This window comes from Haematobia irritans, chromosome 2, assembly GCF_050003625.1.
Source record: "Haematobia irritans isolate KBUSLIRL chromosome 2, ASM5000362v1, whole genome shotgun sequence".
Classification (NCBI taxonomy): Eukaryota; Metazoa; Arthropoda; class Insecta; order Diptera; family Muscidae; genus Haematobia; species Haematobia irritans.
This window is the reverse complement of record NC_134398.1, coordinates 194220249-194247460: the sequence shown is the minus strand read 5'-3', so window position 1 is coordinate 194247460 and position 27212 is coordinate 194220249. Positions and strand designations below refer to the sequence as shown.

At 24.8% G+C, this 27212-nt stretch overlaps 1 protein-coding gene across 1 annotated transcript in view; it reads left to right on the top strand.

The window, feature by feature from the left end:
- The window catches only part of drongo (Arf GTPase activating protein drongo), a 293055-nt gene extending 284526 nt beyond the window's left edge, over window positions 1–8529 (top strand). Inside the window, 3 exon segments of the mRNA XM_075297109.1 lie at window positions 1842–2081; window positions 6636–7009; window positions 7091–8529. Of these exon segments, the coding sequence (XP_075153224.1) occupies window positions 1842–2081; window positions 6636–7009; window positions 7091–7129 (653 nt within the window). The 3' untranslated portion in view covers window positions 7130–8529.
- The last annotated feature ends 18683 nt before the right edge of the window (window positions 8530–27212 follow it).

Genomic DNA, 27212 nt, shown 5'->3' with positions numbered 1-27212 from the left:
TTTTCCATATAAATAAAATTCTGACAAAATTTTCTATAGAAATAAAATTTTGACAAAATTTTCTATAGAAATAACATTTTGCCAAAATTTTCTATAGAAATAAAATCTGGACAAAATTTTCTATAGAAATAAAATTTTGACAAAAATTTCTATTGAAATAAAATTTTGACAAAAATTTTTATTGAAATAAAATTTTGGCAAAAATTTCTATTGAAATAAAATTTTGACAACATTTTCTATAGAAATAAAATTTTGACAAAAATTATTAATGAAATAAAATATTAACAAAATATTCTATAGAAATCAAAATTTTACAAAATATTCTATAGAAATACAATTTTGGCAACTTTTTCTATAGACATAAAATTTTGACATTTTCTATAGAAATAAAATTTTGACAAAATTTTCTATAGAAATAAAATTTTGACAAATTTTCAATAGAAATAAATTTTTGTGAAAATGTTGACAAAATTTTCTATAGAAATAAAATTTAGACAAAATTTTGTATAGAAATAAAATCTTGACAAAATTTTCTATAGATATAAAATTTTGACAAAAATTTCTATTGAAAAAACATTTTGACAAATTTTTCTATAGAAATACAATTTTAACAACATGTTTTATAGGAATAAAATTTTGACAAATTTTCTATGGAAATAACATTTTAACTAAATTTTCTATAGAAATAAATTTTTTACATAATTTTCTATAGAAATAAAATTTTTACAAATTTTTTATTGAAATAAAATTTTGACAAAATTTTTATTGAAATAAAATTTTGACAAAATTTTTATTGAAATAAAATTTTGACAAAATTTTAATTGAAATAAAATTTTGACAAAATATTCTATAGAAATAAAATTTTGACAACATTTTCTATAGAAATACAATTTTTCTATAGAAATTGAAAATTTTTTTTGTTTAGTAAAATTTTCTCCAAATTTTGCTAGAGTATTTTTGTCTCGAGTGGCAACAGTGATTACAGCATTTATTTAGGAAATACCATCGTCACAATCTTACCCATTGCAGTCTTTAGATACTAACAAGAGTTTTTTTTACCTGCTAAAACGAAATGTAAAAGTTGATATAAAATTATCCTACTATCCACTGGCTTACATAGCTCTTGTTGTCATCAACATATAACGATCGCTATAGCCATCAATGTGCAGGCAACGCATACATTCAATCAGTTGTACATATAGGGCATAGTTTTCGGCGCCCACGAGTCGATTTAATAAAACTTTATTTAACAGAAACCTACATTTAGTGATAGTGATGAGAAGGGATAATCCAGCGTTGAACAACTTTTTAGTGTTTGATCGAAACTGGAATTGAACCCATGACCCTTTGTACCACGTTGGCTCCTAATTAATCAGCACAAAAGTTGATCAATTTGTAGTTTTCCTTTTTTAACATTTTTCCTACTTGTTGAACAATGGTGGCTGACAGTTTTTTTTTGTAATAGTGAGAGTACATTTTCGAAAATGCTTCATTTCCATTTGTCAGTGTAGGGAGATTGTAACAGAACATTAGTAACATTCCAATTGCCAAACCCTGTAGAAGGGCAATAACCTACCAAACAATGTGTACAGCATGTACAAAACGTTTCTTACACCTATTGACTTTTATTCAATTAATTAAAGTTATTTATTGAAAGTATAGCCTTTTTGTTTGTTTTCAAAACTTATGCCCCCTCTGCTAGTTTTCAATATTTTGTAATTTTATTGTAAATAACTGCTTTTAAAGAGAATTTGATTGTGGTTACGCCGTTAAACCATAAACAAACAAAAAAATACCAAATGTTGTAATTGTTTATCTTTTATTTATTATTTTTATTGTAGGTCTTCCAATGTCTAATGGTATTAAAAATTCCACAACAAATGGTTTTAATAGTAACAACAACAGCAACAACAATAATAACAACAACAATGGCAATGGCAATAACACATCTGCAGCACCAGCGGCTGATCGTTATGCAGCCTTAAAAGATTTGGATGAACAATTGAGAGAAAGTAAAGCTGTTGCCGCTCAAGCAGCATCAATAGTTACAGCCAATGTGGTGGAGTCTGGATTTGGAAATCGTAAGTAAACATTTATCTTCAATTATCATACAATTATTATTAAAGAGCCGATACAGGTAGACCTCGATGTATGCGATTAAAAATTAAAACAAAAAATATTTTAAACAAAACAAGGAAGAAAATTAATGATCATATTGAGTATGTGTTGTTTTTTTTTTCTTATGAAAATACTTGTGTACACTTAAACAAAAGTTTACTTAGATCTTAAGATTTTGATCTTCCGTTAAGAATATACACAAATATTGATTCCAAGCCAATGATGTGGCTTCTCAAAAAAATAAATTTTTAGTCTCGATTCTGATATAATAAATTTTGTCATGTACAAATAAACGCCAATTTAAAAATCCAAATTTTAACAGATACTTCTATCTTATCTTTAATCCAAAGATTAAATATTTCTGTAAATTTTAACATTATTTTTGTTAACCAAAAAGTGTTTTCTTACTTTAAGGAAAATTTAGGAAAACATATTTCAAACATAATTTCCGGAACCTCTTGTGATGTTAGTACATGTGTTCTAACAACCTTACAAAAATTGGTCCATTTCGGCCCATAATTGTATATATCACCCATAAAACCGATCCCAGATTTGATTTCCACAGCTTCCTGGAGCTACTTTGGTGCAATGGTTAGCATGCTCACCTTACAAACACAAGGTCGTGGGTTCGATTCCTGCTTCGACCGAACACCAAAAAATTTTTCAGCGGTGGATTATCCCACCTCAGTAATGCTGGTGACATTTCTGAGGGTTTCAATACTTTTCTAAGTGGTTTCACTGCAATGTGGAACGCCGTTCGGACTCGGCTATAAAAATGAGGTCATTGAGCTTAACATGGAATCGGGCAGCACTCAGTGATAAGAGAGAAGTTCACCAATGTGGTATCACAATGGACTGAATAGTCTAAGTGAGCCTGATACATCGGGCTGCCACCTAACCTAACCTGGAGCTACTTTCATCCGATCCGGTTGTAATTTTGCCCTCGAATTACCATGCGAAAATTGGGTGTATCGGTTCATAATTGTATATAGACTCCTCTATATAAAACGATAAAAAACTAAGAAGGCTTATACCTTATTACACTTCCAAAATCCATTTTAACTCAATTTTAACTGTCATTTGCCTTATAAAACAGGGATTTAAAATCCACTTTTATTAGATTTCGGGCCTAATGTGAGTGGTCTATTATATAGTTTTGTAATCTGCCAGTTTTTGTTTAACATAGACTCCATATGGACTAACTTACAATTTAGTTAAGGAGTTGGTAGAACTCTACAAAAATTGGTAGATTCTTTACTGTTTGGTAGATGAGAGCCAACTAAACAGTAATTCCTAAATTTTCTATAGAAATAACATTTTGACAAAATTTTCTACAGAAATGAAATTTTGACAACAAAAAATTTTTTACAAAATTTTCTATAGAAATAAAATGTTGACACAATTTTCTATAGAAATGAAATGTTGACAAAATTTTCTATAGAAATGAAATTTTGACAAAATTTTCTATAGAAATGAAATTTTGACAAAATTTTCTATAGAAATAAAATTTTGAGGAAATTTTCTATAGAAATAAAATTTTGACAAAATTTTCTATAGAAATAAAAATTTGACAAAGGTTTCTATAGAAATAAAATTTTGACAATATTTTCTATAGAAATAAAATTTTGAAAAAATTTTCTATAGCAATACAATTTTGACAAAATTTTCTATAGAAATAAAATTTTAACAAAATTTTCTATAGAAATAAAATGTTCACAAAATTTCTATAGCAATAAAATTTTGACAAAGTTTTCTATAGAAATAAAATTTTGACACAATTTTCTATTGAAACAACTTTTGACAATAATTTCTACAGAAATAAAATTTTGACATTTCCTACAGAAACAAAATTTTGACAAAATTTACAGAAATAAAATTTTGACAAAATTTTCTATAGAAATAAAATTTTGCAAGTGGAGGATGCTCATGAGGAATGTGGTAATTCCGGAAGGTGCGTCCATCCAACCATCTTGCAATCTATACGGCTTTGCCCAAATAAATTTGACAAACATTCTTCTTCTCTGTTGGTTAAGATACTCTTTTTTAGTCAACGCAATGGTTTTTAAGCTGAGATCAAAACAACAAATATAAAATAAAATTTTGACAAAATTTTCTATAAAAATAAAATTTTGACAAAATTTTCTGTAGAAAGAAAATTGTGACAAAATATACTATAGAAATAAAATTTTGACAAAATATTCTATAGAAATAAAATTTTGACCAAATTTTCTATAGAAATAAAATGTTGACAAAATTTTCTATAGAAATAAAATTTTGACAACATTTTCTATAAAAATAAAATTTTGACAAAATTGTCTATAGAAAAAAAAATTTGACAAAATTTTCTATAGAAATAAAATGTTGACAAAATTTTCTATAGAAATATAATTGTGACAAAATTTTCTATAGACATAAAATTTTGACAATATATTCTATAGAAATGACATTTTGAGGAAATGTTCTATAGAAATAAAATTCTGACAAAATTTTTTATAGAAATAAAATGTTGACAAAATTTTCTATAGAAATAAAATGTTGACAAAATTTTCTATAGAAATAAAATTTTGACAAAATTTTCTATAGAAATAAAATTTTGACAAAATTTTCTATAGAAATAAAATTTGGCAACATTTTCTATAGAAATAAAGTTTTGACAAAATTTTCTATAGGATTAAAATTTTGATAAAATTTTCTATAGAAATAAAATTTTGACAATATTTTCTATAGAAATAAAATTTTAGCAAAATTTTCTATAGAAATATAATTGTGACAAAATTTTCTATAGAAATAAAATTTTGACAATATTTTCTATAGAAATTAAATTTTTAGGAAATGTTCCATAGAAATAAAATTCTGACAAAATTTTCTATAAAAATAAAATTTTGACAAAATTTTCTATAGAAATAAAATTTTGACAAAAATTTCTATAGAAATAAAATTTGCCAAAATTTTCTATAGAAATAAAATTTTGACAAAATTTTCTATAGAAATAAAATTTTGAAAAAATGTTCTATAGAAATAAAATTTTGACAAAATTTTCTATAGAAATAAAATTTTGGCACAATTTTCTATAGAAATAAAATTTTGGCAAAATTGTTTTTTAGCTTCGGCTCCAATATATTTTTCAATGTGTGTTGCATCTGTTCTCGCGATATATTCAGCTAATGATCAAGTTTTCTACCATTGCGGCGTGAATATCGATCAGATCCAACCTTCACTTTTCGGACATTTCTGGTTTTGTTACCGTTCACGTTTTAGACGCGAAACAACACTGAAAAGGAATATGTTCGATTGCTGTAAAGAAGTTTGTTTGGAGGAAAAGTGTAGACAAAGAGTAACTCTCACCGCACTGTAATCAACAGACAATTTATAGCAATTTTATAGCAACGCTAGAGGTGTGCACGTGACACGAAATTGTCATTATTCGTGATTCACGAAACGTGAGTCACGCTGATGGCAACGGCGTGAGCGTGATTAACAAACCAACGCTCGTGCGTGACCGTGAGTCACGAAAATAATTTCTTTGTGAGTGTGCGTGGATAACGAATTTCGGAAAAATGCGCTCACGAAGAAATCCCGCCCACGGACATATTTCGAAATATGTTTGACATATCGATGTCTCCATTCCAACAAAGCTTTTGTCCTTTTTGGATTGGAAATTTTTAAAACTTTAGTCACAGGCTACGTACAATATTAACTATAACTTTTGATAGAAGTGTCCAATAATTTCGAACTTTTGACCGGATGCGATTCACATCAATCCGTATAAAAAACAAGGAACTCCATCAAAAAATGCTCAGTCGACTTAGAGTACTATCGGAATAAGGACATCGATATAATACTACTATATTTAATTTATTATTTAAGCCATAAAACAGAATAGAACAAGGCTTGACATGGGCTGTGATTTTAGAATATAAAATATTTTGTGTTTTTTGCAAAAATAAAAATTTTGTAGCAAAAAATAATTTTGGTGATAAAGGTTTGGACTTTTAGAAGATATAAAAAAACAATAAAAAAGAACAAGGCTGTATTCCAGTAAATGTGTAGGTCCAATAAGTTTTTAATGCCATGAGAGTATAGAAATCAATAAATCAAATGAACATTTAAAAAATGCGACAAACTGGCAATTTGCACCAATTTATCGTAGGATATTGATAAAATATATTTTTGTTTAGAAAATATATCTTTGTTTAGAAATTTGAACTTCTCGTTTACAGCTTCAAGGAAATCTGAACTGAAAAATTTCGAATGTCATATCATCCAAAAACTAAACAGTATGAGGTCATTTATGTTACTATATATATTTTGGATCATTGAGCTCCTCTCATCTACTATAGCTTGAGGAACCATAGTTAGCACACCTTCTTGCTGCATACAAATGGTCATGGCCTCTAATCCATTCCAGAACACGAAATTTATTTATATTCTTATTAATATCAAATTAATTATCAAACTCTCTTTTTCTCTCACTCTTTTCCCAAAAAAAAAAAAAAAAACGAATATGCAATATCCAGCCAATAATGGTTCGGTTGTAAATCCATTTGCTACACATGCTGGTGTAGCAAATCCATTTCAAAATACCACCACAACGCCACAGAATACCACACAACTATTTGGACAAATGACTCTAATACCCAATGGGATAGCAGCTGCAAATGGATTTTTAAATACGCAAAAAGTTCAATCCAATGCGGGTTTCTTCAATTACACGGCCAATGGTTTTACCAATAATAATAATAATGCCAGTAATGCAATAAATGCACCAACTATGTATCCAGCAGGAGTAGGAGGACCAAATGGTTGTGGTTTTGGATTTGGCGCAATGCAACAACAAATAACAGCCACAGGGCCAGGACTAACAGCGAATACATTTAATAATCCATTTGCCGTAAGTTTTTAATTTGTGAAATATTTTTTAATAAAAAAAAAACAAAAAACAAACTCATTTATTTCTATTTTTATTTTTCAGGCTAGTGGAGCTCTTAACTCAAATAATCCATTTTTATGAGATTTAAGAAGCCTTAGCCTATACGCCAATGATCCTTTGCTGAACTATGAAATGCTTAGACGGACCTAAGCCTCTTTTACACATACCTTTCTACCATACCATACGTTTATAGTTTAGTTGCTATTAATTTTTTGTTTTAATTAGTTCTCACTCTCTCTCTCTCTATCTGTATGTGTGTGTATTTTTTTACCAAAAAGGATCACCTTACAAAACAAAACTGTGGTTTACATATATATATATAAACATATTTTTATATTCTAACAAAAATCAAGGATTTATCTTAAAAAAAAAAAAACAAACAAACTAGAGTTTTATGTTATATGCTTGTTACATAAGAAATCAGAAAAACAAAACATAAAACCCCAAAATAGGCTGCATTAGAAAAAACAAAAGAAAAAAATATATATAGAAGAAAAAAAATCTGAAGCCTTATCTAAACAAAAGAATAGTCCATTTTATGAACAATAGTTATAAATATTAATAATAAATATTATTAATTATAAATATTATACATATACATATATAAATATAAAAATAACATATTTCTTAACATATAAAAAAACAGCGAGAAAAAAATTAGAAACTAAAAATGCTAAAACCAATTAAAAAAAATAACATAAAAAACTCTACAAAATTAATAAAAATTTTCTTTATAAAAAAACACATTTAATCCTAACTAAATTCTCGATTTACACATCAAAAAAAAAATTACAAAACAAATGCATCATACATATTTTTGTTGATATAAAAAAAGAGAAACAATGACATTAACTACCAAATGTACACATGAAAAAAAAAACGAAAAAAATTAAGTATAAATGAAAAGTTAAATATATTATTAAAAATTACAAAAAAAAAAATAAAATATTGCTTTAAAACCTTTATAAAAACATAAACCTATGCTACACCAATAATGTGACCCGCGATATTTAAATTATTTCTTTTTTTTACATGAAGGCAACTCATGGATTATAAAAATGTTAACAAAATATTTTTGTATATATTTCCGAATACAAATGAAAAAAAAAATATTCCATATGTACTAAGAACAAATTTCTGATTTATATCCCAGAAAAAAATGCTAAATAACTTCCAAAACAAGACATTTTATAGCCGGTTTTGATATTTTTACTTGCTTGGAAGTAATCACACAAAAATTTTTTTTTTCTGATTCAATCACGAAATTAATTGATCCAATTAATTTTTTAATTGAAATGTCTTCAATCACAGAAATAATAGTATCAATTAAAAAATTAATTGAAAGCCAATTAAAAAATTAATTGATCCAATTAAAAAATTAATTGATACTATTAATTTTTGTTTCAATTAAAAAATTTGTTGAATCAATTAAACTTTTAATTGAATATTTTTTAAAACTCAATTAAAATTTTAATTGGATACATTTTCGAGAAATTTTTTTCAGTGGTGTTGGTCCATATCGACTAATTGTGTTTCAATACCAAAATCGAAAAATTAACTTTGAAGTAAAAGTTAATTTAATAGTTAGATTCAAAATAGTCGATTTCTAGACATTTCGATTTCTTCAAAAATTGAAGAATAAAATCAAAAAAAAAATTGAAGTCAACTTTTTCAATAATTGGCGGATTCTAAGTTTTGGTCAATGTTAAGGGACCCTGTTTTATACTATGAAAAATTTCAAATATCTATCCCAGCAAAAAATAATGCTAAATAACTTCCAAAACAAGACATTTTGTAGACGGTTTCAATTTTTTTACTTGCTTGAAAGTAACACACAAAAAAATTTCTGGTTCAATCACAAAATTTTTAAATTGAAATATCTTCAATCACTGAAATGATAATATCAATTAAAAAATTAATTGAACGTCAATTAAAAAATTTAATCAATTAAAATTTCAATTAAAAATTAATTGATCCAATTAAAAAATTAATTGATACTATTAATTTTTATGATTAATTCTTGTTTCAATTAAAAAATTAGTTGAATAAATTAAATTTTTAATTGAATATTTTTTAAAACTCAATTAAAACTTTAATTGGAAAAATTTTCGTGAATTTTTTTTTCTGTGAATGTTGGTCCATATCGAATGATTGTATTGCAATATCAAAATCGAAAAATTTACTTCGAAGTACACACAAAAAAACTATTTTCCAAACACGAAATTTATTGATCCAATTAATTTTTTAATTGAAATGTCTTCAATTAATTTTTGTGATTGATTTTTTGTTTCAATTAAAAAAAATTGTTAAATCAATTAAATTTTTAATTGAATATTACTTTTATTAGAAAATTTACTTTTATTTAAGGTCGACTTGCTTGTTCGGATGAAGAAATTTTTTTTGTAATCAATTAAACGACTTTTCATGTTGGTCAAACACTAACTTATCCTCATTTCGAGTTGGCCAAAAATTGAGTAGTCAATCTAATCTAATCGACTTTCTATTTAAGAATCGAAAATTTAACTTTCGACTACACAAAAAAAAAACAATATTGTACAAAAATAAAAGTTGATTGAAACTGAAATGTTTAATTAATTAAACGGACTTTTAATCAAATTAAAAAAAATAAATCCAGTTCTGAAACTGATTGCAAAATTTTACGTTTTTAATTGGGATGATTAACAATTTAATTATATAAAAAATATATATCATGAATATAATTGAAAACTTAGCTTGGCTCTTTAAATTTTTATGCATATCCATGGAAAAACTATAATTATAATGGAAAACCTATCATAAAATGCATGTTTTAATTGAATCCATCAAATATTAATTGAAAAATAAGGTGAAGTCCAACTAAATAATTAATTGTTTAATTAAGTTTTGAGATCAAAATCACTGACATTTTTAATTGAATCAATTGAAAAAGAAATTAAATTAATTTTTTGTTCAAATATATTTTTTTTATACACAGAAAAGATTTTGTCTGATTAAATTACGAAATTAATTGATACAATTTATTTTTTAATTGAAATTGTTTCAATTACGAAAACGATAGTATCAATCATAAAATTAATTAGAAATAAAAAATACACTTGATTAAAAAATTAATTGATTTCTTTAGGATGTTTTAATAAATTTTATTCAATTAAAAAATTATTTTATTTTGGTCGAAAAACTCAATTTGATTTTTAATTAATTTTTTATTGTATTATTGTTTGTTTATAATTAGTTTTTTCCTTTCAGTGAAATAATTTTCTTGTAATTTTTTTAAGAATTTTCCAAATATTGATTTTGTTTATTTATTTATAATAAGTTTTTCTTTTCGGTGAAATAATGTACTTGTTATAGCTGATGGCCTTAGCAGCCAATGCTACTTTTCTTTTCTTTTTTATCATACATTTACTGTATGATTAAAATAAACAATAAATAAATAAATAGTGTACTTGTTATTTTACAAGAGTTTATACTATCTTATGAATTTTCTCATTATAATTATAGTTGGTATTTTTCTTTAGATTTGAATGAAAATTTTGATCAATCAATGAAAGGTATGAATTATTATTATTTCCGAACAACATTTTCAATTATATTTTTAAATGGAATTTTCTATGTAATTAAAAAGTTAATTGGGGATATTGATATTTTAACTAAAAATTTATAATTATTCAATAATTTTCTTAATTGACTTTGTTTTTTAATTTAATTAAAAAGTTAATTGTATCAGTTAATTTTTTAAATGATTACACACAAAAATTTTTTTTCTGATTCAATCACGAAATTAATTGATCCAATTAATTTTTAATTGAGATGTCTTCAATCACAGAAATGATAGTATCAATTAAAAAATTAATTGAAGGTCAATTAAAAAATTAATTGAAGGTCAATTAAAAAGTTAATTGATCCAATTAAAAAATTAATTGATACTATTATTTTTGTGATTGATTTTTGTTTCAATTAAAAAATTTGTTGAATCAATTAATTTTTTAATTGAATATTTTTTAAAACTCAATTACAATTTTAATTGGAAAATTTTTCGTGAAATTTTTTTGTGTGTACATTTTCAATTTCAAGAATTTTTTTCTTTTTTTCTAAAAATTTATAATTATTCAATAATTTTCTTAATTGACTTTGTTTTTTAATTTAATTAAAAAGTTAATTGTATCAGTTAATTGTTTAAATGATTACATTTTCAACTTCAAGAATTTTTTTTCTAAAAATTTATAATTTTTCAATTATTTTCTTATTTTTTTTTAATTTAATTAAAAAGTTAATTGCATCAGTTAATTGTTTAAATGATTACATTTTCAATTTCAAGACTTTTTTTAATTGAAAATATTTTGGATATATTTTTTCTGTGTATGATTGAAGCAATTTCAATTACAAAATAAATTGGATCAAATAATTTCATAAAAGAATTAGAAAAAAATATTCTATCTGTGTATTCGATATTTTAACCAAAAAAGTAGAAGTATTATTTAGGCATTTTAAATTTTTGAATCTATGAACATCCAAAAATATTTGAATATAAATTTTAACATAAATATTTGTCTTTATATAGAATTCCAAATCCTGGAAATTGTACATATGGAATATTATTTCCAAATTTTCTCCCAAACTTTATTATTCAACTCAAAAGTTGAACAGAAATCCTAACCTTACGTTCCCAACTTTCCATGGTGTACATTTGTTTGATAGCTATTTTTGTAATTTTTTTCTCTATAATTAAAAAAAATATATAAAATAAAAGTAAACTTTATGTTTTAGTATAAGTAAATAGTTTTGTTTCACATTTATTTGTGTTTAAGGTTGTTATTATTATCTTATGAAAAAGAAATTCTTTTATGGTATTAAATTTTATGCTTGAAAATTTTATTTCGAAAAACGAAGAAACTGCTAATTGTGTCTTAATTTCTTACAAAAACGAAAGAACAAAAAACATTTTTTTTTAATATATAATTTTATGTTTACAATTTATAATATTCTATGGCGTGATTATATTATTTTTTACTATTTTAATTATTTCTCGTTCATTTTATATTTTTTACTAAATTATACAACTTTTACATACATTTTTATTTTTCATTAATAAAATAAAATATTTACCAAAATGTATAAAAAAAAAAACAATTTCTAATTTTTATTTTTGGTTTAGAGTTTTATGGATAGCTGCTGGTACGAAACGGCCGTATTTTTCTACCCTCCTCCATAGGATGGGGGGTATATTAACTTTGTCATTCCATTTGTAACACATATAAATATTGCTCTAAGACCCCATCAAGTATATATATTCTGGGTCGTGGTGAAGTTCTGAGTCGATCTTAGCATGTCCGTCCGTCCGTCTGTTGAAATCACGCTAACTTCCGAACGAAACGAGCTATCGACTTGAAACTTGGCACAAGTAGTTGTTATTGATGTAGGTCGGACGGTATTGCAAATGGGTTATATCGGACCACTTTTACGTATAGCCCCCATATAAACCGACGCTCAAATTTGGCTTGCGGAGCCTCTTGGAGGAGCAAAATTCATCCGATCCGGTTAAAATTTGGTACATGGTGTTAGTATATGGTCTTTAACAAACATGCAAAAATTGGTCCACAACGGTCCATAATCATATATAGCCCCCATATAAACCGATCGTCAGATTTGACCTCCGGAGCCCCTAGGAAGAGCAAAATTCACCCGATCCGGTTGAAATTTGGTACGTGGTGTTAGTATATAGTCTCTAACAACCATGCAAAAATTGGTCCATACCGATCTTAATTTTATATAGCCCCCATATAAACCGATCCCCAGATTTGACCTCCGGAGCTATGGGAGGAGCAAAATTCATCCGACCCGGTTGAAATTTGATACGTTGTGAAATTTGGTACATTGCGCTAGTATATGACCGCTAACAACCATATAGAAAATTTTGTCAATTTTTTTTTTTCGATAGAAAATTTTGTCAATTTTTTTTTCAAGATAGAAAATTTTGTCCATTTTTTTTCGATTACTATAGAAAATTTTGTCAAAACTTTATTACCATAGAAAATTTTGTCAAAATTTTATTACTATAGAAAATTTTGTCAAGATTTTATTTCTATAGAAAATTTTGTCAAAATTTTAATTCTATAAAAAATTTGGTCAAAATTTTATTACTATACAAAATTTTGTCAAGATTTTATTTCTATAGAAAATTTTGTCAAAATTTTATTTCTATAGAAAATTTTGTCAAAATGAATTATGTGATATATTGACTACTGCACCGAGTCTGTCAAAACATGATGTCGAAAGCCGGAGGCAAATCATTTCCCGATAATAAGTCGCATTTGCCATAATTTTGGGGAATATGAATTGCTTACTTGTGACAGATATATTTTTTAATATATGCAAGGGTGTTTGAAACTTATTTTCCATAATATAATTTTTATAGGAAATTTTTTCAACATTTCATTTCAATAGGAAATTTTCTCAAAATTTCATTTTTCTAGGAAAATGTTTTCTTTTAAACAATAAAATAAGCTATTAATAATATATGTACTGCCATTTCTAGTTTGAAAGATTAATCGGGATATTATTCTATAATAAAATTGACAGGGATTTGTTTCCCCTCGAGTTATGTCTTGCCAAGCCAGACAGAGGACAAATATGCTTCATTCAACTCAAGAAGCCATAAAAAATCGTCAAAAAAAATTGACGGATCTCCTAACATTCCTTGAAATTTTCCTTAGGATAAAATGAAGTATACTTCCTAACTTGTGTATGTATGGGTAATTATATATTAGCAAACAATTACAGCAGTTAAGAGCAGACTTTTTTGAGTTTAAAATTTGAATACCTTTAATTCTCTATATTTAAAAAAATACGGATATAATCCACTATTTTTATTTGGCATTTTTTCCTAATTAATTGGCTTTCCTATTACTGCTTCAGTTACAATTTATTTGTCCTTTTAACATTAAGTAGCATCTCGTAAATAAAATTAAGAATTAAATTAAATAACATTAAGTTTAATTATGCTTGTTATTCTGGATTTCGTGGCCTTATTTTCTATGCAAAAATAAATAAAAATCATATTTTATTCTTGTTTATGAAGAGAAAAACAAAACAAAACAACAGCAAAGATTTTTGTACCTAATTATGATGCGCTAAATATTTATAAATATATGAATGTAATATAATCGACAAGTAAATCATAAATCAAAATATTTTAATGAGAACGGAATGTATTGTCCATACTGCTCATCGAAGAAACTAAAACGATAATAATAAAAATAAAAACAAAAACTTTAATAAACACACTGCTTTGAAGAATGAAAAACAAAATCATTTACATATTTAATACTAAAATAATACTAAATAAAAATATAAAAAGGCGAAAATGTTAAAACAAAATGAAATTTTCATATTTCAAACTTCTATTCTCATTTATACATATTTCAGAAAGTTTCAAACAAAAACTAAATCTAAAACCTACCAATAATACTATGAAATAAAATAAATTATAAATTATACAAAATATTTTAAATGGCTTACTTACATAGATTATGGTAAGTAATGAAATTGAAAATTGCATTTCTATACAAAAATTTTTAATGGTAGTGAAATTCAAAATTTCTATAGAAAATTTTCTCAAAATTTCATTTCAATAGGAAAATTTTTAAAAATTCCTTTTCTATAGAAATTTTTTGAAAATTTTCATTTCAATATTTCATTGCAATAGGAAATTTTCTCAAAATTTTATTTCTATCGTATAGGAAAATTTTAAAAAATTTCATTTCTATAGGAAATTTCTCAAAATTTCATTTCTATAGGAAATTTCTCAAAATTTCATTTCTATAGGAAATTTCTCAAAATTTCATTTCTATAGGAAATTTTCTTAAAATTTCATTTCTATAGGAAATTTTTGAAAATTTTAGTTTTTTTTAGTAAATTTTTGAAAATATTTTAAATGGCTTACTTTCATAGATTATGATAAGTAATGAAATTCAAAATTGCATTTCTAAATAATTCAAAAATTTTTAAATGGTAGTGAAATTCAAAATTTCTATAGGAAATTTTCTCAAAATTTCTTTTCTATAGGAATTTTTTGAAAAATTTCATTTCTATAGGAAATTTTTGAAAAATTTCATTTCAATAGGAAATTTTTTCAAAATTTTATTTCTATAGGAAAATTTTGAAAAATTTCTTTTCTATAGGAATTTTTTGGAAATTTTAATTTTTATAGTAAATTTTTGAAAATTTTCTTTTTATAGGATACTTTCTCTAAATTTAATTTGTATTGGAAATTTTTGAAAATTTTTCATTTCTATAAGAAATTTTTGAAAATTTTCATTTCTATAGGGAATTTTTGAAATTTTTCAGTTCTGTAGGAAATTTTCTCAATTTTCGATTTTTTTTATTTCTATAGGTTTTTTTCAAAATTTAATTTCTAACAGAAATTTTTAAAAATTTTATTTCTTTACGATATTTTTAAACATTTCATTTCTATAGGAAATTTTTTAAAATGTTCATCTCTATAGGAAATTTTTGAAAAATCATTCCTATAAAAAATTTTTTAAATATTTCATTTTTGTAGGAATTTTGTTAAAATTTTCATTTTTATAGGAAATTTTTGAAAAATTCCTAGTTTTTTGGTCAAAAACAATTACTGTGAAAATATACCGAAATTGGTTTTAAGGACACAACAACAATTCTAATTTCATAGATTATAGTAAGTAATGAAAATAAAAATTGCATTTCTAGGGCAATAGGAAATTTTTGAAAAATTTGTTTTTTATAGGAAATTTTTGAAAAATTTCATTTCTATAGGAAATTTTTGAAAATTTTAATTATTATAGTAAATTTTTGAAAATTTTCTTTTTATAGGATACTTTCTCAAAATTTAATTTGTATTGGAAATTTTTGAAAATTTTGTATTGGAAATTTTTGAAAATTTTCATTCATATAAGGAATTTTTAAAAATTTCCAGTTCTATAGGAAATTTTCTCAATTTTCGATTTTTTTATTTCTATAGGATTTTTTCAAAATTTCATTTCTAATAGAAATTTTTAAAAACTTTATTTCTATACGATATTTTTAAACATTTCGTTTCTATAGGAAATTTTTTAAAATGTTCGTGGAAAAATTAATTTTTCTATAGGAAATTTTTGAAAAATCATTTCTATAAAAAAATTTTGAAAAATTTCATTTCTGTAGGAATTTTTAGAAAATTTTCATTTTTATAGGAAATTTTTGAAAAAATCCTTGTTTTTTTGGTCAACAACAATTACTGTGAAAATATAACGAAATTAGTTTTAAGGACACAACAACAATTCTACTTTCATAGATTATAGTAAGTAATGAAAATAAAAATTGCCTTTCTAGGGCAATAGGAAATTTTTGAAAAATTTCTTTTTTATAGGAATTTTTTGAAATATTTCATTTCTATAGGAAATTTTTTAAAAATTTCATTTCTATAGGAAATTTTTGAAAATTTTAAATTTTATAGTAAATTTGTGAACATTTTCTTTTTATAGGATACTTTCTCAAAATTTAATTTGTATTGGAAATTTTTGAAAATTTTCATTCATATAAAGAATTTTTAAAAATTTTCAGTTCTATAGGAAATTTTCTCAATTTTCGATTTTTTTATTTCTATAGGATTTTTTCAAAATTCCATTTCTAATAGAAATTTTTAAAAATTTTATTTCTATACGATATTTTTAAACATTTCGTTTCTATAGGAAATTTTTTAAAATGTTCACCGAAAAATTAATTTTTATAGGAAATTTTTGAAAAATCATTTCTATAAAAAATTTTTGAAAAATTTCATTTCTGTAGGAATTTTTAGAAAATTTTCATTTTTATAGGAAATTTTTGAAAAATTCCTTGTTTTTTTTTGGTCAACAACAATTACTGTGAAAATATACCGAAATTGTTTTTAAGGACACAACAACAATTCTACTTTCATAGATTATAGTAAGTAATGAAAATAAAAATTGCATTTCTATAGGAAATTTTTGAAAAAATTTCTTTTTTATAAGAAATTTTTGAAATATTTCATTTCTATAGGAAATTTTTGAAAAATTTCATTTTATAGGAAATTTTTGAAAATTTTAATTTTTATAGTAAATTTTTGAAAATTTTCTTTTTATAGGATACTTTCTCAAAATTTAATTTGTATTGGAAATTTTTGAAAATTTTCATTTATATAAGGAATTTTTAAAAATTTTCAGTTCTATAGGAAATTTTCTCAATTTTCGATTTTTTTATTTCTATAGGATTTTTTCAAAATTTCATTTCTAATAGAAATTTTTAAAAATTTTATTTCTATACGATATTTTTAAACATAAAATAAAAATTAATTTTTCTATAGGAAATTTTTGAAAAATCATTTCTATAAAAAATTTTTGAAAAATTTCATTTCTGTAGGAATTTTTAGAAAATTTTCATTTTTATAGGAAATTTTTGAAAAATTCCTTGTTTTTTTGGTCAACAACAATTACTGTGAAAATATACCGAAATTGGTTTTAAGGACACAACAACAATTCTATTTTCATAGATTATAGTAAATAATGAAAATAAAAATTGCATTTCTAGTGCAATAGGAGATTTTTGGAAAATTTCTTTTTTATAAGAAATTTTTGAAATATTTCATTTCAATAGGAAATTTTAGAAAAATTTCATTTTTATAGAAAATTTTTGAAAAATCATTTCTAAAAGAAATTTTTGAAAAATTTCATTTCTGTAGGAATTTTTTGAAAATTTTCATTTTTATAGGAAATTTTTCAAAATTTTCATTTTGATAGGACATTTTTGAAAACTTTTATTTCTAAATAAGATTTTTTTAAATTTTATTTCAATAGGAAATTTTTGAAATATTTCTTATGAAAATTTTCATTTCTATAGGAAATTTTTGAAAAATTTAATTTCTATAGAAAAAGTTTGAAAATTTTTATTCCCTCAGGAAATTTTCTCAAAATTAACCTGAACAATCGAAAAATGCTTTGTTTCTTTAGTCAACAACAATTACTGTGAAAATTTACCGAAACTGGTTTTAAGGAGACAACAATTCTAACGAGTACATTAGTAGTGTTTTTCCTATTTTACAATGGGCTCCCCGTTGCTTATTAATTTTCATGTTAGCCTGATATCGACTCAAGCGATTAACGTCCAAATACATGATTTTATTTATTGAAGTGATCAAGTTCGTTGCTCCTCTTTGTCCATAAAACTCGAATAATAATTATTTATAAATAAAATCATGCATTTGGGCATAAATCGCTTGAGTCGATATCAGGCTAACATGATAAATAATAAGCAACCAAGAGCCCCCATCGTAACATAAGAAAAACACTACTAATGTACTCGTTAGAATTGTTGTTGTCTCCTTAAAACCAGTTTCAGTAAACTATCACAGTTATTGTTGTTCAGCAAAAGTCTCTAATAATAAAATTCGTGTGGCTGTAATGCGAACACGAACTTGTTTTCCTATTTACGAGAGGCTCTCAGTTGCTTCTTACTTTTCATGTTAGCCTGATATCGAAACAAGCGATTTATGCGCAAATGCATGATTTTATTTATAAATAATTATTATTCGAGCTTTATGGACAAAAAGGATTAAGGAACTTAATCAATTCAATCAATTAAATCATGCATTTTGACGTTAATTGCTTGTTTCAATATCAGGCTAACATGAAAAGTAATAAGCAACCAAAAGAGCCCGTCGTAAACTAGGAATAACACATCTAATGTCTCGTTAGAATTGTTGTTGTCTCCTTAAAACCAGTTTCAGTATGTTATCACAGTAATTGTTGCAGTAATGCGAACACGAACTTTTTTCTATTTTACGACAGGCGCTTCGTTGCTTATTACTCATTATGTTAGCCTGATATCGAAACAAGCGATTAACGTCCAAATGCATGATTTTATTTAGAAATATTTTCGAGCTATATGGACACAGAAAGAAATATAAAAATTCTGTTAATATTATTTAATTTTTTTTAAGGAGTTTTTTTTTGGAAAATTTTGGAAAAATTTCATTTCTATAGAAAAATTTTGAAAGATTTAATTTCTAAGGAAAATATTAAAAAAATTTAATTTCTAAGAAAAAATTCGGAAAAATTTAATTTCTATAAGAAATTTTTGAAAATTTTAATTTCTATACGAAAATTATTGAAAAATTTTATTTATAGTATTTTCACTTCAAATGAAACCTTTTTTAAATCAAATGAAACCTTTTTTACATCAATTGAAACCTTTTTCAAACCAAAATAAATCTTTTTCATTTCAAATGAAGCTTTTTTCAAATCAAATTAATCTCGGAAATCAAACAAATTCTTTCTAGTGAGTGAATTTATAATTTTAGCTCATAAAATTTTGATCGAATAAATTGTTATATCGCTAAGAGCAAAAATAAACGTTTTTGTTTCAAAATTTTATCGAAGAATTATGTGTTACTTTCTTACGTGTACACTCAACCACTGATAAATTTATTTTTTTTTTTTTAACCCAGTTTTAATTTAGAAAACCTATAATGGGTTATGGTAACCATTCTATTTTTTTCGCACATTTAAATTAAAAATAAAACAAATTTCTTTGAGGTCAGTAGTAAAAATAAAGATTTGATGACATTATAAATTAAAAAAAAACAAAAAAAAAAAACAAGTATATACGGCCGTAAGTTCGGCCAGGCCGAAGCTTATATACCCTCCACCATGGATTGCGTAGAAACTTCTTCTACACACTGCCATCCACAATCGATGTACTTGGGTTACGGTAAAGCTTGCCGATGGAAAGGTATCTTAAAATCTCCTAACACCTTCTTCTAAATTGTAAGTAAGTCCATACGTGGTATATATTAAATTAAAAAAGACCGATTAAATACGTATATAATTCAGTTTGACAAAATTTTCTATAGAAATAAAATTTTGACAAAATTTTCTATAGAAATAAAATTTTTACAAAATTTTCTATAGAAAATAAATTTCGACAAAATTTTCTATAGAAATAAAATTTTGACAAAATTTTCTATAGAAAATAAATTTGGACAAAATTTTCTATAGAAATAAAATTTTAACAAAATTTTCTATAGAAATAAAGTTTTGACAATATTTTCTATAGAAATTAAATTTTAACAAAATTTTCTATAGAAATAAAATTTTAACAAAATTTTCTATAGAAATAAAATTTTGGTAGATTATTTTTGGCTCGAGAGGCAACCATGATTATGAACCGATATGAACCAATTTTTGTGTGATTGGGGATCGGCTAATATAACTATAGACCGATATGGACCAATTTTGGTATGGTTGTTAGCGGCCATATACTAACACCGGGTTCCAAATTTGAACCGGATCGGATGAATTTTGCTCCTCCAAGAGGCTCCGGAGGTCATATCTGAAGAACGGTTTATATGGGGGCTATATATAATTATGGACCGTTATGGACCAATTCTGTCATGGTTGTTAGACCATGTTCCAAACACCATGTTCCAAATTTCAGCCGGATCGGAAGAAATTTGCTTCTCTTTGAGGATCCGCAAGCCAAATCTGGGGATCGGTTTATATGGGGGCTATATATAATTATGGACCGATATGGACCAATTCTGTCATGGTTATTAGATACCATATACTAACACCATGTTCCAAACTTCAGCCTGATCGGAAGAAATTTGCTTCTCTTTAAGGATCCCCAAGCCAAATCTGGGGATCGGTTTATATGGAGGCTATATATAATTATGGACCGATGTGGACCAATTTTTGCATGGTTCTTAGAGGCCATATACCAACACCATGTACCAAATTTCAGCCGGATCGGATGAAATTTGCTTCTCTTTGAGGCTCCGCAAGCCAAATCTGGGGGTCCGCTTATATGGGGGCTATACGTAAAAGTGGACCGATATGGCCCATTTGCAATACCATCCGACCTATATCAATAACAACTACTTGTGCCAAGTTTCAAGTCGCTAGCTTGTTTCGTTCGGAAGTTAGCGTGATTTCAACAGACGGACGGACGGACATGCTTAGATCGACTCAGAATTTCACCACGACCCAGAATATATATACTTTATGGGGTCTTGGAGCAATATTTCGAAGTGTTACAAACGGAATGTTACCCTCCACCATCCTATGGTGGAGGTTATAAAAATTGCGCCTAAATTTATTTTTACGAAATTGTGCCCATTTGGAGGAAATAGATACCACATATCATATAAACACACGCAAAAAATCTAAAAATTCTAGATATTATTCCAAAAAATTTACGACGAAGAGAAAATAAAGGATTTTAGTTTGTCATTTCGTTGGGGAGGAAGTAAATATTTTTTTTGTTTTCGAAAGTTTTTATTTTATATTTACTTAAAATTTAAAATTTGTTTCCTTCTTGCCATCCAATATATTCACATCGATTATACCCCAACCATCATTGATATAAAGTATGAATTCAAATTAATTATTTCATTCAAAATTACAAAAAAACTCGTTTGCTTTGAAAAAGGCTTCATTTGATTCGAAAAAGTATTCATTTGATTTGGAAAAGGTTTCATTTGATTTGAAAAAGGTTTCATTTGATTTGAATCAAGTTCCATTTGATTTGAAAGAGGATTCATTTGATTTGAAAAAGGTTTCATTTAAAGTGAAAATGCTATATATAAGAAATTTTCTCAAAATTTCATATTTTAGGAAATTTTTGAAAAATTTCATTTCTAAGGAATATTTTTGAAAATTTTATTTTATAGGAAATTTTTGCTAAATTTAATTTCTTTGGGTATTTATTCAAAATTTCATTTCTATAGGAACTTTTTTGCATATCTATAGGAAAATTTTCATTTTAATAGAAAATTGTCATGCTTTCAAAGGAGAGAACGGACAGATGGCCCGAATCCAACCTAATGGAATGCATCTTTTGCAAGACATCCCAGTTAATGTAATTAATTTTTTCCCACAAAGAACATAACATACCTCATCTATAAACCCAAATTGATAAAAAAAAGAAACACATATGGGTTTATGAATTTTTAAATATTATTTATAATTTTTATTTTTGCATCGGTATAATTTATAAGTTTTGTTTTAGTGTTGTGTTTTTCATGTTCGCCTTCTTGTTTCAGTTTTCTTTTTATATCATTCCGTTTACTTTACTCTTGTTTTTATAGTATTTCTCGATTTATTTAATTAATTACTAGTTAGCATTACCTTGTGAGTTGCTTGTTTTTATTTTCCTTCCGTTTGTTTTTTTTTTCTTTAAAGAGTAAATGTATATATACGTTTTTTCTTTACGTTTCTCATATGTTTATTTTTTTGTATTTTATTTTTTTTTTATAATTTCTTTTTAATATAAAAATTCTTAAAACTGTTTAAATGTACTTAGCATTGAAAACAAACAAAAATTCTTTACAAAACAGAAAAATTTAACTTATAATTTTTAAATTATATAACAGGGGGATTCATATATTCTTTTATTTTTTTTTATTTTAATTATTTTAAAATAGAAATTAATAAATAAAATATTTATTATTGTTTTAAAATAATAATAATAATAATAATAATGACATTACAAAAACCTTAAATGTATTGTTTTTAATTGTGTTTTATGTTTTGTTTAGCTTATTTTTATTTTACTATGCATGAGTTTAAAATACAAGTTTTTTCCGCTTTCATGTAAAAAATTTGTGTCTTAGTAAAATTGTTTTTGCAGAACTAAGATCAACTACAAAAAAAATATCTGTTTTTCTAGAATTGTTTAATACAAAGCTTTAAATGATCATAGCAGGCTAAAATGATTTTTGAAAAAATGGACTTGAATGTTACTCTCTTTAAAGATATTGGACTATACTCACTATAGTTACATATTTTTTAGTTTTTTTTAATAGAGGGATTTTTAAATCGCTTTCTAGCTAAAGAACATAAAAATTTAAGATTAATCGGAAATTCAATTTGAAAATTTCTCCGATTAAGTTGAAAATAATGAGATTCTCTTTCAATATATAAAAGTTTTTCAGTTTTGTCTGCAAAACAAATTGAAATGTATATAAAATTTCATATAGAATATTAAATTTTTAATTTGTATAAGAGTAATTTTTATTTTTTTTTTTTCTTGAATTTTGAAAATTTAGTCTGCTTTGTTTTGGTCTTGTGGTTTATTTTAAGTTTTATTGTTTTGTTTTTCAAAAAATTTCCTTTATGAGAGCAATTTCTGTCCTGTGGGTTTCATTTTTTTTTTTTTTTTGTTCAACCCATATTTCTCAAGTCCATTTTTACATCAATCATTATAAATATTATTAGTCTTGATGTTTAAGAATATACTATTAAATTACTCATTAAATAAAAAAAAGAAAAACAATTATGTATATTGACTACATTGGTTAATAAAGGAAATTCAGAGAACACTATTTTGGCAAATTTTAGACAGTAAAAAACAACCACAAAAAAAACATATTTCTTATTAGCAAAAAAATAAACACAAACAAGAAATACCGACTGTATGTATATAAATATTGTAATTTAGATAAATAAAAAGGAATCGATGGGTACGACAAAAAATTTCCAAACTTTTATTAACATTATACCATAGGCTTGTACTAATGACAATTTAGTGGTTTAGTTTTTTTTCGGAATTTCTAAAACTCTGTATGTGATAATCTTTCAAATTATCTCCTATTCGATAGCGCTCCAAAAAAAAAAAATTGATAAAAATATCAGATTCAACTTTCGGACAAAAATAATATGAAAACAATAAATTAAAAAGGCTAACACTTATTTTCATGAAGCTCCTTTAAAGCAAAGTTAGCTAACGGGCTTTTAAAATCGTTTAGCGGATATGTTTGTAATCCAGCCACAAGTGCAGTTAAAAATTTAACTGCTAAAAATTGTTTAAATTAAATTTAACCCGCAATGCAAATATCCTCAATTTAGTTTTTGTTTTAACTGACAGTCCAAGCCTAACGGAGCAACATGAAAAAGGCCGTAATTTTTTTTGTTTTTAATTAAATTTTATAATACCATTGTATATTGTTTTTTTTTTTTCGTTTTCTATAATTGGCAATTTTCTTTTAAGTTCATAATGTTTCCATTGCAAAATGGCTTTTAATTTACCCTTTTTATACACACATACATATACTTATAAACTTTTAGGCAACAGATACAGTTTTTTTGTCAATGGGAGAAATCGTCTGTATTCCATAGTCATTTCTTCCCTAAGGTAATTTTGTAAAAAAAGCATAAAAATATATGACATAGTAAATGCATATGATATTTTTTTCAAAAATTAGCAGATAAGAATGAAATTTTTGTAGGATTTCGAAGAAAATAATAAAAGCGGTGAAGATAATTTGTTGGCTGCACAGAAAAAAAAATTATGAAAATTTTTCGAATTAAATTTTTAATTGAGTTTTAAAAAATATTCAATTAAAAATTTAATTGATTCAACAATTTTTTTTAATTGAAACAAAAATCAATCGCAAACATTAATAATATCAATTAATTTTTTTAATGGATCAATTAATTTTTTTTTAATGGATCAATTAATTTTTTAATGGATCAATTAATTTTTTAATTGATACTATCATTTCCGTGATTGAAGGCATTTCAATCAAAAAAAAAAAACTAATTGGATCAATTAATTTCGTGATTGAATCAGAACATTTTTTATTGTGTGGTTTTTAAATTTGAAATTCTGTGTAAGGATTGTTGATTTTTCATCCATTCAATTTTTTTCAGAATTTGAAAAATTCCCGTTTTCGATTTAACAGATTTTCTGTGTAAAGATTGTTATCAGAATCAAGAAGTCGATTTTTCAACCTTTCAACTTTTTCAATATTTGACAAATTCGACTTAAAAATTTGGAAGACAAATTTTCAAGTTTTTGACTTTTAAAAAATGGGGACAACAAATAAAAATAATTTTACACATTCTTATTCACCGCCTGTGTGTACGAGAGCTCGACAGCATTCGGCCCAAAAACGAAATCGTTCACACTATGCTCCATAAATTAAATGGATCAATTATACGATATTTTCAAAATTTGAAAAATTCGCTTATTCGACTTTACAGATTTTCTGTGTAAATATTGTTATCAGAATCAAGTAGTCGAGTTTTCAATTTTGACAAATTCGACTTGAAAATTTAGAAGTCAACTTTTCAAGTTTTTGACTTTTAAAAAATGGGGACAATAAATAAAATTAATTTTACACATTCTTATTCACCGCATGTGTGTACAAGAGCTCGACAGCATTCGGCCAAAAATCGAAATCTTTCACGGTATGCTCCAAATATTATTTTACATTTGAAATCAGCGAATAATTGTTTTGTGGAGAAACAATGGACAAATAGATCAATTTTTGTCATGATAATATAAAACTACTGAAGTTTAAATACCAGAAAAGTCTTTCAGTTTCATAGGACTAGGACTGAATAACCATTTATTGTTGTTTTCTTTGCCTTTGTTCAATAAATATTCAATTAAAAATTTAATTGATTCAACAAATTTTTTAATTGAAACAAAAATCAATCACAAACATTAATAATATCAATTAATTTTTTAAATGGATCAATTAAATTTTTTTTAATGGATCAATTAATTTTTTAATTGATACTATCATTTCTGTGATTGAAGGCATTTCAATCAAAAAAAAAACTAATTGGATCAATTAATTTCGAGATTGAATCAGAACATTTTTTATTGTGTGGTTTTTAAATTTGAAATTCTGTGTAAGGATTGTTGATTTTTCATCCATTCGATTTTTTCAAAATTTGAAAAATTCCCGTTTTTTGGACTTTACAGATTTTCGTGTAAAGATTGTTATCAGAATCAAGTAGTCGATTTTTCAACTTTTCGACTTTTTCAATATTTGACAAATTCGACTTGAAAATTTGGAAGTCAAATTTTCAAGTTTTTGACTTTTAAAAAATGGGGACAATAAATAAAATAAATAAAAATAATTTTACACATTCTTATTCACCGCATGTGTGTACAAGAACTCGACAGCATTCGGCCAAAAATCGAAATCGTTCACACTATGCTCCAAAAATTAATTGGATCAATTAATTTCGTGATTGAATCAGAATTTTTTTTGTGTGTGGTTTTTAAATTTGAAATTCTGTGTAAGGATAGTTGATTTTTCATTCATTCAATTTTTTTCAAAATTTGAAAATTTCCCGTTTTTTGGACTTTACAGATTTTCTGTGTAAAGGTTATTATCAGAATCAAGAAGTCGATTTTTCAACCTTTCGACTTTTTCAATATTTGACAAATTCGACTTCAAAATTTGGAAGTCAAAATTTCAAGTTTTTGACTTTTAAAAAATGGGCACAATAAATAAATAATAAAATAATTTTACACATTCTTATTCAACGCATGTGTGTACAAGAGCTTGACAGCATTCGGCCAAAAATCGAAATCGTTCACGGTATGCTCCAAATATTAATTTTTTTTTTTACATTTGAAACCAGCGAATAATTGTTCAGTGGAGAAACAATGGACAAATAGATCCTTTTATTTTGTCGTGATAATATAAAACTACTGAATTTTGAATACCAAAAAGTCTTTAAGTTCCATAAGACTAGGACTGAATTGTCATTTATTGTTGTCTTCTTTGCATTTGTTCAATAAAAAATTTAATATTGTAGTAAAACATTCCAAACTGTGTTAACTACAAATTTTAGGAAAATATTCAGCTTCGGTCGATTATTGCTTTTTTTCGAGAGTTTTTCTTTAATATTAACATATTTTAATATTTATTAGTTTTTTTATATGATTTTTGGTCGACCTTTTGTTAGAATAATAAATTCATGGTTTTTCAAGCTCGAGGTCTTTTTTAAATATTTTATTTATTTTTATCGCGAAATATTGGGAAAAATAAATAAAATATTTAAAAAATACCTCGAGCTTAAAAAAACATGAATTTATTAAAATTATTATTTTATTGAAGAAACAAAAGATGCTTTATACTCTTGCTTATATTCTTGCAGGACTTTAGTTCTTCCAACATTCATAACCTGATTTATTTAGACTTTTTCTTGTATAATAAAATAGAAAGCAAATTATTATAGAAGGCTAAAAGGGTATTTACTTATTGTGTAAATTTTTATTTGGGATAAAAAATTTTTTCTTTCACGATAAAAATTAAGAAAATTGTCAAAAACAAATTATTTTCGACTTTTCTGTCCTTAATCCTATGATGGTCAACTTCTCGGGTCCAGTT